This window comes from Blennius ocellaris (assembly GCF_963422515.1).
Source record: "Blennius ocellaris genome assembly, chromosome: 10".
NCBI lineage: Eukaryota > Metazoa > Chordata > Actinopteri > Blenniiformes > Blenniidae > Blennius > Blennius ocellaris.
In genome coordinates, this window is record NC_137659.1 from 8774148 (window position 1) to 8792052 (window position 17905).

General features: G+C 40.6%; 1 protein-coding gene across 1 annotated transcript in view; it reads right to left on the reverse strand.

Moving 5' to 3' along the window:
* egfra (epidermal growth factor receptor a (erythroblastic leukemia viral (v-erb-b) oncogene homolog, avian)) overlaps nucleotides 1-17905 on the reverse strand; it is a 54703-nt gene that overhangs the window by 2794 nt on the left and 34004 nt on the right. The window contains exons 10-27 of the mRNA XM_080503357.1: nucleotides 17608-17681; nucleotides 17432-17519; nucleotides 17106-17305; nucleotides 16652-16784; nucleotides 16265-16355; nucleotides 14732-14889; nucleotides 13298-13336; nucleotides 13047-13191; nucleotides 12657-12779; nucleotides 12048-12146; nucleotides 10187-10372; nucleotides 9238-9393; nucleotides 8553-8628; nucleotides 6813-6959; nucleotides 5743-5840; nucleotides 5488-5649; nucleotides 818-865; nucleotides 617-710 (exon numbers count right to left, since the gene is read on the reverse strand). Of these exons, the coding sequence (XP_080359483.1) occupies nucleotides 617-710; nucleotides 818-865; nucleotides 5488-5649; nucleotides 5743-5840; nucleotides 6813-6959; nucleotides 8553-8628; nucleotides 9238-9393; nucleotides 10187-10372; nucleotides 12048-12146; nucleotides 12657-12779; nucleotides 13047-13191; nucleotides 13298-13336; nucleotides 14732-14889; nucleotides 16265-16355; nucleotides 16652-16784; nucleotides 17106-17305; nucleotides 17432-17519; nucleotides 17608-17681 (2117 nt within the window). The remainder of the gene's footprint in view (nucleotides 1-616; nucleotides 711-817; nucleotides 866-5487; nucleotides 5650-5742; nucleotides 5841-6812; nucleotides 6960-8552; nucleotides 8629-9237; nucleotides 9394-10186; nucleotides 10373-12047; nucleotides 12147-12656; nucleotides 12780-13046; nucleotides 13192-13297; nucleotides 13337-14731; nucleotides 14890-16264; nucleotides 16356-16651; nucleotides 16785-17105; nucleotides 17306-17431; nucleotides 17520-17607; nucleotides 17682-17905) is intronic.

Sequence of the window (17905 nt, forward strand, 5' to 3'; positions counted from 1 at the left end):
TGAGTTATCATCGTCCAATACATTTTGTAGAAATTAAAACGAATGACTGCAAAACTAAAATCAAGCATTTGAGAAAAAAAATATAAATAAAACAAGAAGAAGAAGTAAATCTACTCTCAAAACTAATTCAAATGAATTGAATTTGAAAGTTAAAATGAATATACATGACGTTAATATAACCTTGTTCATATAAAAATGGCTGGTCCTGTAAACAGATGGACTCTTCACCAGTTAGTCTGGAGTTTCCTTCTTTCCCATTATTTAATTTGTCTGTATTTAATCTGCTTTGAGGGTCATTCTTGGCTTCACTTGTGAATTATGGAAAAAAAACAACAACAACAAAAAAAAGGATTTAGTATGTTTCTTTAAACCATTAAGCCATGTGTTTTAGCGAGTTTACACAAAATCAAACATCTAAAAAATTGAAAAGAAATACATTTGATGCCTTGAGCCCGAGTTCAGAAAATGTTTTCAACAACACTTCACAACCTCCCGAGGACAGATGCAGTTTGCTTCCTGTCCACTAGATGTCCTTCTTGATCCCCAAATAGCACGAGACTGAGGGTCTGACTGAAATCTCATCAGAGCAGATTTAAAAATCTAAAGTGTGACTCACCTGGAGCCGGTTGGAAGGCCTGGTTCAGGGCGCTGTCCGTGGGGTCGGGGATGTACCGGAGAACCAGGCTCCCGTCTCTGCTCGGCAAGCCGTTCTGCAACAGAAGGACAAGACGAGACTCCGTCAGGGCCGTCTCACTTCCTGTTAAAGCACAGCTGATAAAAACACCAAGGGCCAAGTTCTTTTTCTGTTTGCTCTTACCGCTAAGCCATTTTTGCTGTGGCACGTCCCATTGCTACTGTTGACGCTCTGAAAAGCAGGCAGCATAACCCGAGTTAATGTCTCATGTTGACGCCACAGAAGGTACAATGTTATGGGAAAACAAACAGTTTCCTGTAACAACACAAATAATCATCAGGTGAACATGTGATTGTTGCCCAAATGATACAATTTGTATTAAAGACAAACACTTGGAGGAAGTCACGGTTTCTGTTCTTTAAGATTTGTTGTCGTTTCCACCAGCAGCTGTTTGTGTTTGTTTCCTCTTGACTTCTGCTCTCTGACCACCAGGTACCAAATACTGATTGATCGGTTCTCCTTTGCACAATTTTTCATTGTATTTTGCACCCGAAAGTTTCATTAAAATTGGCTTTATGTTGAGCGTCAAAGGATTTGATGTCATGAAATGAACTCAGGAATACAAGTAAGTGGATCAAATGTGTTTAAAGTGACTATCGTCCTAATATTATTGGAGGCAGGAGTTTATCATGTCTACTGCAGGTTTAAAGGTACAGTGAGAAGAATTTAAATGGTAATGAGTGACTGTGGTGTTCAATCTGACCTGCTGCTGCTCTGAAATGTACAATTAAACAACTCAATACTTGGCTCGCTACACCATCTTGTGGTGTAAAGTGTTGTTACTATTAACCTTATTAACCTCCAACAGTACACAAATGAAAACACAATGACTAGTTTTCTCACATTCTTGAATGTTTCCATTTAATACATTGTGAATTTACACTATGTTGTGACAAATAGACATGTTTATTTCCTTTACTGGGAATCCTTTAGATTCTATCTTTATGTCGTCTCCTTTTGTTTTAATAAACATGCATGTATGTGTGCAAATGTTTTTCTTCAAGGTGCAGGCAGAAAATATCCCACACTGTACCGGGCGTGATTGTGTATGTGACCAATGAAAATCCTGAACTTTGACTGTGACATTACATGTCGTACCTTTGAACATAAAGCACTGCGAGACGAAGGTTAAAGTGTCATTAAAACACTTATCATACATTTTACAACACAGACATTCAGTATGTCTGTGTTGTCAGTACAATGTTTTCAAGAGAAAACTTCCATTCAGTTTTGTGCGCCCATTTACACGACGGCGGTGCTCGGAAACCACCGAAAACGAAACTTTTTGGAAACGGCTCTCAAGGTGGAGCTTTTTGAAAATGCACTGTGTTCATGGAAGCAAGAGAAAAAGGCAACTTTTTGAAAACTGTTCAACTCCATCTCCATGGAAAGGAAGAAAATGCACATTTTTGGAAAACGCTGCTCTCCTGCATATGCGCTGGGGTAAATAGTTCCTCTGCGCATGCTCAGTAGACGAGCAATAACAACAAAGTTTGCCTCCAGAGTGTCATGACTCCCATATTCTCCTGAGACTTGGTCATTTTATAGTTGAGTCACTCATAATTTTCAGCATTTCTGAAACAAAATTACTTTTTTTCTTGAACCGTTGTGTAAACTTGCTCACTTTCTTGATCATCGCTTTATTTCTTGTATTTTGAGATTGAATGAAACTTCCCCGTGTATGTTTGAGTTGGAGAGACGGCCTGTGACAAGGCAATTACTTTCAACAAGAAAAGAAAATAAATCGCGCTGCAGTAGCAACCAGCAAAAAAAAAAAAGAAAAAAAAGTGACCCTGCGTGGGTGAGATACTATAAACGCAGTCCTGAGATTTTAAAAGGAGCGCCTGTAAAGATGATCAAGCCGCCGGTGGCCAGCGAGGATCCAGGTAAAGGAGAACTTTCAGTTCCCATCAGTCAGAGGGGGGCATCTGGGAGGGAGTGTGGGAGTGACCGGGTTCATCTCCTCAGATTGAGTTCAATCCCAGCTGACTGAACGGAAATCTAAGTGTTCTCAGACCCCCCCCCCTCAAAAAAAAAAAAAAAATATGTTGATTTCCATTCTGGCTCGTGGGGTAATGATTTATTCAGAATTCCCTTTTCCCAGAACACTGTTAAAATAGCACAATTAAACTCTCAGCCGGCTCCATGTTGGTAAAGCTATTAAAGCATGTGGTGCTTCTTTTTGTTTTTTTTTATTATAAAATTCAAATTCATGCTGCTCGATTTTCTGGCACATTTCATGCCATTTTGTTTTTTTCTCGCACAGGAGGAGGAATCAGTGTGAAACCATCAGAAATATGAATTTAAGTACACATTCCTGCAGATCAGCATATCTGTGGAAATGGGTGGACGACTTGCTGATTCAGTAAAATGCACGACAGTGAAGTCCTTTCAGCACAGATTCAACCTCAGTTCACCTCAAGTTGGGATATTATTTAAACAGAAAGCATATTTGACCCTCTATCAAGCAGGTTAATTTTAAATTTGATGTATTTTTTGAAACAATGCTGGATGTTTTCATTGAACGAATGGTTTTTGGGGACATTTCTCTGCTCATAATTCTTCATAATTCTAGTTTGACGTTCAGAACAAATGACTTTTCACTGTATTTTGCATCAGAGGTTTTCATTAAAAATGGCTTTATGTTGATATTGTAGTCATTTTCTATAGTAATTGTTTTTTTGTGAAAATGTAGACATTTTCATTACGTATACTCAGCACCACAACAAAGACAGACTTTAATTTAAAGGTTGCTGGGTTTTTTGCCACTGTTTCGCCGGTCCGGCCCAGTCGAGATAAAATTATGCTGAATGTGAGCCCTGAAATAAAATGTTTGACACTCATGAAATAACATTTAAATGGAGTGGAGTGTCCCAACTTTTCTTAATACTACATACAGAATGAGAATAATACATTTCTCACTTTCTGAATTCAGCATGTTGAACACAATCAAATACGAGCATTAAAACACAATTTCTTACTAACTTTTTTACCATGTGTCCCAAGTTTTTTGGTATCAGGAGTTTAAGCATTATTCTACAGTCTGTCTTACTTTAATCTCTCTGTTGTACTATAAATTTGCCTTTATATTCAGGCCTTTGCCTCTGGCACGTCGTTAGTGTAATGACTATAATTTGTATTAAAATATATTGTTGAGTAATGCAGACAGGCCAGTTTTCAAGAGAACGCGTTGCCACTGAACCTGCCTGCGTCCATGAATCATTCCAGTTTTTGATCACTGTAATTATGTCACAAAGGCAACGTTGGCATTCTTTCATTCGGGCTGCAGCCGCATCGGGGTTTTTATGTTAAAGTTAGAAACGCTGTTTAAACTAGAACTGTGACCGCAATGAGGAAATGAGTCACCTCTGTATGTTTGTTTCTGAAACATCTGCAGCAGAATGTGAAGGAGAAGCATCAACAATGTTGTTTTGTCTTTATTTTTCTTGTCGGCTTTTCTTGCCGGCTGCTGCAGGAGTCTGGAGTATCGGAACTCTGAAACTGTACTAAAAGTGGATTTTTCATGTATTTGTACTTTACGTGAGTTTCAAGACCCAGTTTATGTTTCAAGTTAAAAAAAAAAGCATAATTTTTGTGTTTTCGTTTCAAAAAAGAACAAAACAAACAACAGAAACACTAAAAATTATGTAGTTAGCATGCCAGGCCACGAGTTGGTAATGTTTATTATTTTATCATTAAAAAAACAAACACACACATGCGTGCAGAGAACAATATGACATTTGTATGGACAGACGAAGTTGGATTGTTATTCTGGTGACTGTCAACTATAAAACTACAACGACATTGTTGTTATTGTTCATCTACTCATGTGCAGAAGAATTATTTTAACAACTACGTTTTCCCCTATTTCCAGAGAGACGGAGCGTTTTCAAAACAGTTGCGTTTTCTCCCATCTCCACAGAGTTAGAAAGTTTTCAAAAAGTTTTACCTTGGGAGTTGTTTTCAAAAACTTGTTTCCACTTGCATTTAGAACTGTTGTCATGTAAACAGAACTCCAAAATGCATCGAAGGTTTTCAGTTTTCACGGGAAAACGTCTTATAAACGGGGCCTTACATTTAACTCGAAAGACTAATATCTGTATTTACTCGTTCTTAATTCCTGTTCTCGTTCTTTGGTTTGACCTTCACAAGGATGAATCAGAGCTACATGGTAATAGTTTTCAAATTCAAGAGTTAAATCAATGATTTATATAACTGTAATCATTTAATCCTGAAGTACCAATAACTTAACAGCACATATTCAACTTGTCTACTTCAGCTCACTTTCTGAAATATATTCAAATTTAAAAGTAATTTTGAATTCTTTTCAGGCATGATGATTTGTTCTTGTAATGCACATTCATGCAGGTCCATGTGCTCACATGTTAATACGGTTGATGATGTAATACAAAGCAAAATGTAAATTAAAATAATGTAATCCCAGACTGGACGTTTCATGAAATACTGTGAGTTTTGGAATTATGTGGGAAATAGGAAGTCGTGGCATGCAATCATTATTGATAATTGATCACTACTGAGAATGTCTAACTGTTCATGCAGGTTTGTCTTTACATATAAGGGAGGTAAAGTGAACATACTTCCCAAAATGTGGTTTTTGGAATGCCTGAAAAATCTGCTTGAGTTCAGGAAGAGGCCATTTCTATACTCGCCATGTCTGAAAACATTCAGATTGGATTTATACGTAAATTAAATAAGTCTTGTTACGATGGAGGGAGTGACGGCCTCCAGAAGCTCCGCCTCCACACAATCCCTCACACGTAGCCAGGTCTTACCATGGAGTGCAGCAGCGGCGTCTGCGAGATGCTGCTGAAGAAGCTGTGCTGCGGCACCAGGTATTCATCTGCGTCCACGGCGTCCTCCATGCCCTCGCCGCTGACCAGGCTGCGGTAGAACCTGGTGTCCGTCGGACTCGGGAGGTGCATGCGGTCGTCACCCTGGAGCAGGGAGCATGTATATTTTATGTTTTTTCTTGGTTGGTGTCACACCTCGGCGGACTAGAATGATTGATGTTGTGAGTGACTTCGTACCTGAATGACGAGGTAACGTGACGGGTCGCGGGCCATCTTCGTAAACTCGGCGATGAGCTCTCGGAAACGAGGCCGACTGTCGGCGTCGATCATCCAACCTGTGCAGAAAACAAGGGTACCACGTGAAACACAATCAGCTACAGCAGTTGTGTCGAGCATAAGGCCCGTGGGCCAAACCTGAAACATCTCGTTGGTCTAAAAGTGTTGTATTCAAAGTTTATTGCCCCAAATCCAGCTTTTCCTCCATTTTCAGCCATTTGATTATTGGATCATATGAGCTGGACTGGCTCCACCCACACATGCCCATCTTGGGAGGAGGAAGAAGTACTTCCTCTTGACCCAATCTGGTTACCTCATTGCTATTCAGTTCAATATTACACAGTTTTTCCAACTTTTTTTGAAACATGTTGCTGGAATAACATTTTGGAACAGCCTGTAAGCTTCAAGCTTCATTTTTAGTATTATGTACAGAAGTGTCTCAACAATTTCTTGCTTTCTATTCTTGATTTTACCTTAAAAGTGGTCAGTTTTTTTTTTTTATTTGAAGAGTGTTTTAATTTTTTTTATTATAGGATAGTGGATCAATTAAACACTTCGAAATCTAAGAACATTTTAATTTACTGTGACTAATGTGGAAAAAGACACCATTTTAAATATTTTCATTGATATTCACATTTCTTGAGATGCACATGCACATGCACATCGTCTTTGTGCTACAATTTGAATCATCTTCACCTTTTTTTCTTTTGTTTTTAAATGCAACTTTTTTTGGAAGTGAAGTCAGAAATCACTTCTTATGTCTTTTTTTTTTTTTTTTTTTTTTTACCTGGCCAACAGTCATAAAACAAAAAGTGCTCATTGGTTTTTGATATGAAGCAAATAATATCTACAGGATCATCCCATTTCTGCACTTTAACATAAAAAAATTCAAATTTTACTGTCACTCGTGACTATAATTGAATATAAATAGTGCATAAACTTAAATATATAAACATTTTCCATAATTAATGTTTTGGGTTTTTTTTTTGAGCACATTTCTGGATGTTTTGTTAGAATAACGCCACTCTTACATTTGACCATGATCATGTAGACGTCTATGGTGCAGATGGGCGGCTGAGGCAGGCGCTCTCCCTTCTCCAGCACGCTGGCTATCTCGCTGGCTGGAATCCCGTCGTAGGGTTTGGTCCCGAATGTCATCAGCTCCCAGACGGTGACACCTACGGTGCGGAGATGGAGGACAGCTGGTAAATGTCACTGTGATTACCGCCGCCATTCACTTTGTCTCATTCCCCGACAACAAGAAAAACAAAAATAAATAAACAAATAAATAAATAAACCGGAGAGTGACAGGATGTACTCCCCGCAAATATCACACGCTATCAAAACAGAGCATGTTGACGAGCTGGCTGAGCCTGCGGGAGTGGGAGTGAAAGAAGAAAAAAATAAAAGGAGGAGGAGAGGAAGCCGTCACTTCTGCCAGGGTCTGCTGCTGCTGATGCTTCTGCCATATTGAGCGGAAGATCAAACCCCCTCGAGGGGGAGAAGATCTGGAAGCTTTGTGTGTGTGTGTGTGTGTGTGTGTGTGTGTGTGTGTGTGTGTGTGTGTGTGTGTGTGTGTGTGTGTGTGTGTGTGTGTGTGTGTGTGTGTGTGTGTGTTTACGTGGGCCGAGGCAACAATCTCCTCCTGATGGGAAAGTGTCCATTTGAGACGGGCAGTGTGTAGGTGTTCTCTACCTGTTCGCCATGTTCTCCCTTTTCATTTCACGCTTTAATATGAAGCTTCATCCGAGTCCAAGAACAACAAGTCTGAAGCTTTTGGGAGCCGCCGTCCCTCTCGTTCCCTTTCTCTCTCTCTCACTCTTTCTGCTAGAAGGCTTTTATTTAGCGATGAATAAATATTTCCCCGCAGAGACTGTCACCAATACTCACAAGTACAGACGCCCAGCTGTTTTACAGATCTGCAGTGACACGACGATCTGGGCTCAGACAGCATGCAGGATGGGACAATTATTTCATTTGCGTTAGAACCGGGGTGTCCAACACATTTTAGTTCAGGGGCCACATAAAATAGTTCCATCGTAACCTTTAACTTTAAACTGGTATTTTTGTGGCACAGAGTATATGTGATGAATATGACTGGTAATTATTTGGTTTTCTCGAAAGTACATTGAAAATGACTCCGAACTCAACGTATAGCAAATTTTAATGACACTTTCCGGTGCAAAACACAGTGAAATATCCAAAAGCCTTCCCCTACAGTTGTTGCATTATGCATGTTTTTACAAACTCCCCCTGACAGCATGGCCTTGAGGCTGATGTTAGTTTGCCAGTTTCCTCTTGCAGGCCAGCTTTGGCCCGGAGGCCTCATGTTTGACACCCCCGAGTTAGAAAGTGGTGTGGGGCGGACCTCCACGTAGTCAGGAGGGATGCCTGATGGAAAAAAATATGCTGTGAAGCAGCATGTTGTTTTTCTTCCTCTTTTTGAATTTTAAATATAAATTATGATAAAAACAAAAAAGTGCATGGCACAACTGTGATTTACTCGATGAAAACATTTTATGTGTGATTCAGGTGAGCTAACATTATATAATGAGGTTGAGTGCAAAACAATTTCTATTTCACACAAAATGTATCAAACTCACTTAGTGCGTTTGATTTTCTTTAATCTAAATTCATGAGGATTGAAATAAAAAAGGTTTGAAGAAATCTACTTTATATGTGATAACATTGGTCTTTGGTCTGTATTCTGATTAAAAAAAATTCATGAAAGAGTAATTCATTAATTTATTTTACACATTTATTAAACTCACCGTAGCTCCACACGTCACTCTGGTGTGTGTACGTTCTGTTCAGGATAGATTCAAGAGCCATCCATTTTATCGGCACCTGCAGAACAAAAAATGATAAGATTTAGAATAAAAAGGGAGGAAAATGGTTTGGAACTGGTGAGACGCTGATCTGGAAGAGTGAAAAACTACTAATCAGCCTCAAAGTAATGTGGTTACAGTGAATTTGTAAAAAGTTGCATAATCCAACAAGCTACAGAAGAATTTTACGATCTATGTTGAGATTGTGATCATTTTACATAGTAAATATTGATATTTTCATCTCTTGCACTACGTCATAACAAACTCCTGGTCACTGAACTAAAATGTGTTTCACACCCTTGATCATAAGATTGCTGGCATTTAAAAAGACTAATATATTTTTCTATTCATGGAACAGAAATATCCTCAATAAATCTATTGATTTAAACCAACATAACTGTCCTGAGACAAACTGTAGGTGAAACTGGTAAACCACTCAATGTTATCCAGTGAGCAAAACATCCACAAAGAAACTTATCTGTTAGTTCTTTTAGACCTTTATCTTACTGTTCGAGACTATTTATAAAGCACAGCTCTTACATAAGATACAGTCTGGAGCAGAGAAATGCCATTTTCTATTATCAGCTGCTCTTTTTATTCTGATTGGGCCACGGATGAGTGATCCAACCTTTCCACCATCTGCGTGGTACTCCTTCTCGTCCGCGTTCAGCAGCTTGGCCAGACCGAAGTCGGTGATCTTCACATGTTGAGGAGTCTTCACCAGGACGTTCCTGGCTGCCAAGTCACGATGCACCAGGTGGCGCTCCTCCAGGTAGCACATCCCCTTCAGTGCAGAAAACCAAAAAAAAACAAAGATTAGTGCAATTTGTTGCACAAGAGCAAAAGATTTCTGAATTACTTCAAACGTCGTTTGATCAGACAAAAAGATTTAAAAGTAGAGAAATCTGTCATATTCTAATATTCTCTGCTACATGATTATTTAGCTTGATATTAGCGATAAAAAGAAAAATGGCTCTGTGAAAATTCTATCATTTAATATTTTAAAGTTAAGACATTCAAAAATAGCCTGCAGTAGTTTGAGAGGAAATTAAGGACATGAAATGATGTAAAATCTCAGATTATTATTTACAAAATGGTGTATTAAACAACTAGAGTAGCTAGTGTGTGGCCATTTGAACACCAAAAAAAGGTTTTCTCAACACTCGAAAGTTGAAACTGTGAGAGCTGAACAAAGGACAGAGTGGAGGTTACAATGTACCATAATCTCTTGAAATCTGCACATATTTGAATTTAAAGAGTCATGTTAAAAAGAACAAAAAAATGACTGTCTGTGTGTGTGCGAGAGAGAGTAATACCACTTTGTACCACAAGGCAGTGCACTGAGTCACGCTACTCTTTCTCGAAGCAGGAAGTGCCAAAGCTTATAGAAAGTATCAGAAATAATAAAGTAAAGTAAAGTGTGCTGCTCCCTGCTGCACAAAAATGGCATTTCTCAAATCTTATAGTCAAAACCGTACAGTAAAATAAAAAAAAGAAAGAAAGAAAAACACTGACTGAAAACACCTGCCTACATTGTGTTATACGAGTCGTGTGTGGTGTTTCCGTGGGTGTCGTACCTTTGCGATCTGCACACACCAGTTGAGCAGGTGCTGCGAGCCGATGTTGTCCTTGTTCTCCTTCACGTAGTCCAGCAGGCAGCCGTACGGCATGAGCTGCGTGATGAGCTGCACAGTGGAGGTCAGGCAGATCCCCAGCAGACGGCACACGTGGGGGTGCTCAACGCTGGCCATGACATAGGCCTCCTGTAAAACACACACGCGTGTAAAAAAAAAAAAAAAAAACACTTCTTTTGATAGTGGGAGGAGACTAACGGCAAACGCTTCAGATGCCGAGGTTTGGTAGATAACCAAATCACTGAGTGAACTAAAGACTAAATTAACCCAGAACAAAAAAACAGAATTGAGATAAACCAGCAAAACAAAAAAATGGCTTTGTTCCTCCAAGTGCATACAAAACAACAAACCATGTGAACGCTGAATGTTCAGTGTATGCGTAATACAGTATAAAAATTGCTGAGAAACAGATGCTTATCTCCACAGTGCTCTGTAATTCTGCCAGTTTGATAAGAAAGAGTCAGAGCACCTAATCGTTAAATTGCCGCCCTCAGGTAAATACAGCGTGAGGCAGTGACCGAGCAACATGAAAACAACACAGGATCTGGGTCGAGCGTTGGGAGCGTCTGGCGTGGTCTCTCTGCTTCCATGGAGCATTTTCAGGAACCGGACTCCTTCGCAGAGAACCTCAGCCTTGGATTACAAACCAACGCCTACACATTCCCCTCCACTGAGTTAATCCCATTTCCTTCAGGGCGATGAGACGGTCAGCATGGAGCACGACATACTCTCCATTACAATGAAAACAAGGAGCAGCTTCAAATGTGATAGAAATGACCCGGTTACATCACCGGTTCAAAAAAACAAAACAAAACAAAAAACAAAACCTTGTTTCAGAAAGGTTTCACATTTACACAGTAACGTTTTGAAAATGATGTCCGGTTACACAGAAATGGCAGAATCGCTGAAACAATGTAATGTTGGTTGTTTTTGTGATGCATTTTCATCCGTTTCCACAGACACAGATTAGCATTTTTGAAAAGTTCCATCTTGGGGGCCATTTTCAAAAAGTAACACAAACGAAAGTTTGCCATTTTTACTTGAAAACGTCACGTAAACATGGCATGTATTCAAACTTAGCTGTACAGGGATGATTCATTGCTCGATCAACTTTGTTCATAAGAACATTTAACTGTTCACTCCAGTTCTCTGAAGAGTCCAGGTGAGGAAACGTCATCGATTTACTCGTATCCTTATTTCTGCTGTTTTCCATATAATGTCGTCTTTTTTTGTTCCTTTCTTTGATACTTCTCTACCGTAAAGAATTACCATTTCAAATCGCTTCGTTTGTATTACAGGTACTACTTTATTTTGTAGAGAGGCAGGGTTTCCAAGCGGAAGTAGTTTTGTTGTTACACAGTGTGTTGGAGAGATGAGAGTAAAAATGAGAGAAAAGAAAAGCATTTCTGAGAAGTGTGTTTGAATCAAAATAAAGGTTGGAGTACCTTACCGAACACGGCGTCTCCGACTCCCGTTCATCGGCTCTACTCCACCTCAATTTTATTTTGGACCAATTTATCAAAGTATTTATGTTGGACTTATTTATTGAAGTATACCCATCTCTTATTGTATTTTATTCATTTCTTGTTTTCAAGAGATTGAGTGCAGTACAACAGTTTTTTTTACTACATTACAAGATATTTTTATATATTTATATAAATGCTGTTCTAAATTCATAGGCATATTCGTGTAAATAATTGTGATTTCAATGTTCCCCAAAATAATCGCGATTATGATTTCTTTTCCATAATCGAGTAACAGTAACTCAAAGTTGAGGATAAACCACCTGAACCAGGGAACTTACATCCAAGATCTCTTTATTGGCTTTCGGTGACGTGGCCTCTCTCAAAACCTTGATGGCCACAGGGATCTTCACGTCTTCTCCCTCCGGGACCCACTGACCCTGTACAGACACACGTCGATGCAGAGATTACGATTACACCGGGAGCAATTATACAGAGCAGTTATATAACTCGATAAGTGTTCACCTCTACATTGAATTCTATCCTCAAACACACAGTGCATGAAAGCTTTGTTTGTAATTAGCGCTCATGATCAAAGTGCTTTTGAATGATTCTATGTGCAGAAGAACATTAAGCTCTTCTCTCGAGGGACTTCTTCCTGAATCGAAAAATTACCCTAAAATAAACAGTCAACCTTGAGGAGGTAGGATTTTTTAATTTTTTTGCTCATATGAAAGATGCACAAAGTCAAAACAGAAATCCCCACAGAGCAGTGAAAGTGAGAGTGGAGTCAGTCATGCATGAGTGTTAAGTTTTAAAAAAAAAGTCACTTTTAATTGGAAAATGAACAACAGATGCAGATGAGTGAGACCAGAGCCGGGTGGAGCTGCAAAGCTTCAGCTCTGCGGCTGGAAAAGGGATTTTTAACTCCATGACACAAACTCCATTACCTTGTAAACTGTGCCGAAGGCTCCCGAGCCGAGCACCTTGATTTTCTTGAATTCGGGCTCTTTGAGGATGCGCAGCAGAGCCTGGTTTGGCGCCTCTCCGCTGGGAGTGAGAGGCTCAACCAACTGTGAAAGGAAGCAAAGTCTTCTTACAACACATGCAAGGATGGTCTGTCCTCCCCCCCCCCCCCCCCCAACATATCATGTGGAGGTTGATGACAGAATTATAGTTTGCTTAAATACAGAAAGTGACAAATCACTTAAGTCTGAATTGCAAATGTGGGTAAACAGTAAAGTGTTGCTGCTCCTACAGATACAGATTTGTTCCATCCATCTTTTATAATGCTTAATCCTGTTCAGGGTCGCAGGACGCTGGAGCCAACCCCAGCTCACCTCTTTCTCCTGCAGCAGGCGCCTCATGGTCCTCTTCCTCTTGATGTGTCGCCTGCGCAGCAGCACGAAGACGGACAGGCCCGTGATGAGAACAGCCAGAAGCCCGCCCACAACGCCGGCCGCGATCATGGAGAGACCTGGCGGCCTGAAAAAACACACAGAGCAAACGGAATGGAGAAAACAGACTTCCTGACTCAGATCAGCAAGGAGATATTTGAGAAACTCCGCAGTGGTCATTGTCGGTAACTCACGCTTTAATGTGGCAGCCTCCGAGGCCAGGTCCAACACACCTGGAAGCACGAAGAAGCAGAGTCAACAAAAGATGAGACGCGGAGCAGAAAGTGAATAACAGCATGGGATTGTTTAGACCGGGGGTGTCAAACATCAGGCCCGTGGGCCAAAACCAGGCCAGCAATAGGCTCCAATCCGGCCGATTCAACAAAAACTTTACAGTTTAAATTAAAAAGGTTATTACCTCCGCCAATGAGGTTACATAATCACCTGCGTTTATTTGTCTGTCTGTCTGTTACCAAGATATTTCAAACAGTAATGTGTGGATCTCCGTGAAAATTGGTACTCATGCATCTTCATCGAGAACCTGTTAAATTTTGGTGGTGATCCCGATCAGAATAAGAGAACATTTTAATTTCACAATATATTGTCTTATGGTCTGTTCTTTCAGATTGTGAAATAAAATCCCGTGATCACGAAACCACATAAACGAATAAAGGCGGTTGACATGGATGTTGGAATCTGTGTCATTTTCTTGGCGGATGTCAGAAATCTCTGATTGCTCTCATCATGGCACTATTTCACCGGTTTGGCCCACTCGAGATGAAAACCGGGCCGAATTTTGCCTCTGAACGAAGACGTGTTTGACACCTATGGTTCAGACCGATACCAGATGTTGGGGTGGAGATTTTGATGCAAAGCATCACGGTTCAAAAAAGACAGGCCAGGACCCGTCTATCACCGAACTGTACCTCAGCATTACATTCATATTGTGTTGGTTGCTGTTAGTAGGTTTCAAGTATGGATGGCAGACGGGCCTGTTTAACACCTGGACTCTGCAGTAATACAAGCAAAATGGGGTTTGACGTCTAAATACGCGTTTCCCTGGAACAGATGTGATCTGGACCGCAGAAAAGGACATATTCCTACTTGACCTTCATGTTCAGAGCTCGACAGCATTTCTGCATCTTGTTTCTGAGTGCTTTTAATACTTTGTAGTATTTTTGCATGCAGAGATAAACTGCGTTCACAGACGACGGGTTTCGCAGTGGTTCAGTACAAAATATAAGTAATCCAGGGTTGAGTAAGAGTCTAAAGATCGTAGCTCTCTGTTTTTCGGCTTCCTGACGTGCTACACAACTGCTTCATGTTGTCAGTCAGGTTTATTTGGTTGTATGCAGTATTTCCTGGTTGTAATTAATTACTACAGAACTGTGCATGTCATGATCAACACACTCCGTCAGCATTACGCAAAAGGAAGGAAAATAAAAAATGAGTCTATCGAAGAGGAAATATTGATGTTACGAATGAACAGAAGAAAATAAGAGAAAAGCAGAAAAGATTTTGCCTTTCTTTAGCTGCAAGTGGCTTTTGTGGTGTCTTTGGATCTATACTGGGATGTTGCAATTACTTCTTTCTTTAATATATAAAAATGTGTGTGATCAAAGTCTTACCCCTGAGTGCAGTTTCTGTGGCAGAGCTGGCACACTCTCTTGTCATCTGCGTATTTCCACACCAGTGTGTCGCCCTCTCCTGGCACGCCTTGTGGACAGCGGGACACGCAGAACAGTCCGTCTTGGAAGTTGGCGCACTTGGTACAGTTTCCAGAACCCTGAACGTGAAAAAAAAAAAAAAAGAGATCCTCAAAAATAATAATGCTCCATACTTCTGTGAACCTTTTTGCTTCCATAACCGGTGATTTATCATCTCAAATAAATCAGCATTTTTCTCAAACTCTGCTTCTCTTTTCAATAACAGTGTCCCATGTTTCCCATCATAGAGGAGCTGATGACAAGAAGACAGTTATACAACCGGGCTGTGCAGTCACACCCTTCATTCGAAGCTCAGCACGCCTGGCGGCTCCGCGGCATTAAGGTTTATTAGCATTGCTGTGGATGGAGAAATCAGCAGCTCCTGCACTTCTGGAGCTAATTACATGCTGTGTCAATGTTTACCCGCGTTGCTCATTGATTGTGGCTGACTGACACACGAAAATAGGATTAGCATTCATGAATAATATTCTATTTACAGGGTACCGTGCTTGTTTTTGGGGAGTTTAAAATCTGGCGTGAGCCTCAGGTGGAAGGACTCGGTGAATGTAAGTGTGCTGCTTTCAGTTGGAGATTAAACAGAATAATCTCCACGAGTGAGACTCGGATAAAGACACAGAATATGCTAAAAGTTTTTTCAATGTTGCTAAAGCTTCCGAAAGCCTTTGTCGTGACTTATTGCATTGTAATGATTGGATTTTGTGAGCATCATTGCACTTTGAGCTACATTTTGCTTGATGAATGAAATAAAGGCTGTGGTTGACAAATATTCATGTATTGATGTCACTATTACAAAAAAAAAAGTCTACTTTTGCACATCATAAAACAGATGTAGTCGTATAAGGAACTATTTGAAATACAGTTGAGAACAAAAATTTAAACCTCAAGTTTCATGAAAGTGTGAAATGTACCAATAGTAACATAAAATAACACTTTTTTCAATATTCAGTCCAAAAAACCCCCACTAAAAACTAGCAATTTTGTCATTTACACGACAATGTTTCAAGTGAAAATGCATACTTTTTGCGATTGTGCAGAAGAACTATTTACTTCAATTGAATCCTGCATGTGCAAGAGCAGTGTGTCAGAAAAGCTACGTTATTCCCCGTTTCCATGGAGACGGAGTCAGAGCGTTTTCACAAAGTTAAGCACCATTGCTGCGCAAACAAACACCCAAAACGGAACAAAAGTCTCCCGTTTTCACTCGAAAATGTTGTGTAAACGAGCCTTATGTGTCAGTTATTTGGATTTTGTTGTGATCCGACACTGCGCCTCTAAAATGTATTTCAGGTGAAACTTTTGGTTTCTTCTGCCTTGCTTCAGTGATTCAGGACAGACTGGATGCAACAGTGACTCGCCACTGCCACCCAACGCCGAGAAATTGGCATTACTAAAAGTTCAACACGTCTTTCAGTGTTTCGTTTGTGACAGACGTACGGGCGCGCTGCAGGTCGCCGTGCCGTTGATCCGCTGACACTCGGGGTGACACTCCACGCAGGTTTTATTCATGACCGTCTCCCGCGGATCTCTGCAAGACAAAAAAAAAAAATAGATAAATAAATAGAAAAGCCACAATAACTAAGCTGGCAGGCACTCACTGCTGGCATGCCTCAAATCAAACAGTTACATTTGAAGCGAAAGCCTTGATGCCGGGAGTTAAATTGTAAGCATGTGGAGGTGCAATGTTTGACAGAGATCTCCAAAGATAAACAAATAGGAGAGAATGTGCCTTCGACACTGTGGTCTTTGGCTCACAAGAAACACTTGTGCAAAATAAAGATGGAGTGAAGTGTAGCGAGCAGAGATCTGGCGCTCCTCCCTCACCCCTCCAGGATGTTGCAGGAGTCAACGCAGTTCCCGTCACGGCTGAAGTCACGGCAGGCCAAGCACATGTCCGGACCCGGGCCCCAGCAGCCGTCCGCCGTGCACTTCCTGTCACAGGTGTTGTTCCTCAGAGCTGGAACCCAAAACGACACACACAGATCACAAATATGACATTGTATAATGGTATATTGTTTTATACTGTTCATAAATATGAATGTCAGTGCAATCGCTATTGTTAATGTTTTAATTGTATTGCTCTATGAGCGCATGTGTGTGACAAGCAGCGCCAAGTCGTGGCTCTACATGCCAACCACAGAGTTCTCAGCGTTTCTTTCATTTCCATGTAAACAGACATGGTTTTCAAAACATTTGCTGTTGTTTTTGCATTACTGTGTAAACGCAAAACCTTTGTCAAACAACGCTTTGGTCACTTTGTCGTGTGTCCTGAATTTACCGCACGCAGCAGCATTGGCGTTGTCACTTAAAGTGGCACTTTGGCTCTCCGACCTAAAGACCCTCTTCCAGCTGCTTCCGCTGGTGTAACAGAGGTTATGGTTGTTCAGGAGGATCACATCTCCGTCGCTGATTTCTTGGAGCGAACGAAGGCCGAGGAAGTTGATATCCAGCTGGGCGATGGCCACGCTGCGGCTTCCCCTACGGGGAGACAAGAGAAGGATTTTTAACAAGGCCCTTGAAAAGCATGAAGCTATTAAGAAAACAGATTTGTTCCTCATGTTGGAGTTGCTATGAAACTTCAGGGGGTCTTTACGAGGAGCGTACCGCTTGGTCCGGCCTCGAATGATCTCCAGATTCTCAAAGGGGCTGAGTGAGCTCATGCTCTCCGGCCACGTCTGGATCAACAGGTATCCTGCAGCAACGACCGCTTTCTTAATTGTGAAATCCTTCGGTGTGCGATTAATGTGTCATGCATTACTCAGGTTTAACTCAGCACTTACCAGAAATTTCCTTCACCGTCTTGAACACGTCAAGCTGGGCCGGATCCATCTTGGGTGTTTGGGTGAAGGGATCCCTACAAGTAATAAAGTACCCAATTAAGTAATTGCACTATTTAGAATATGATGTTTGCATCAGATTTCAAAAAAGTTGGGAAGATTCAGCATGGGAGTTAACAGAAGAGTTAATATCATTAATGAGAATATCATTAATGCATAAATATTCCATTTATGCAATTTAGTGTATGATAGTGGATTAGATTATACATTATGTGTCATTGTATCTCTTGGGAAAAAAAAC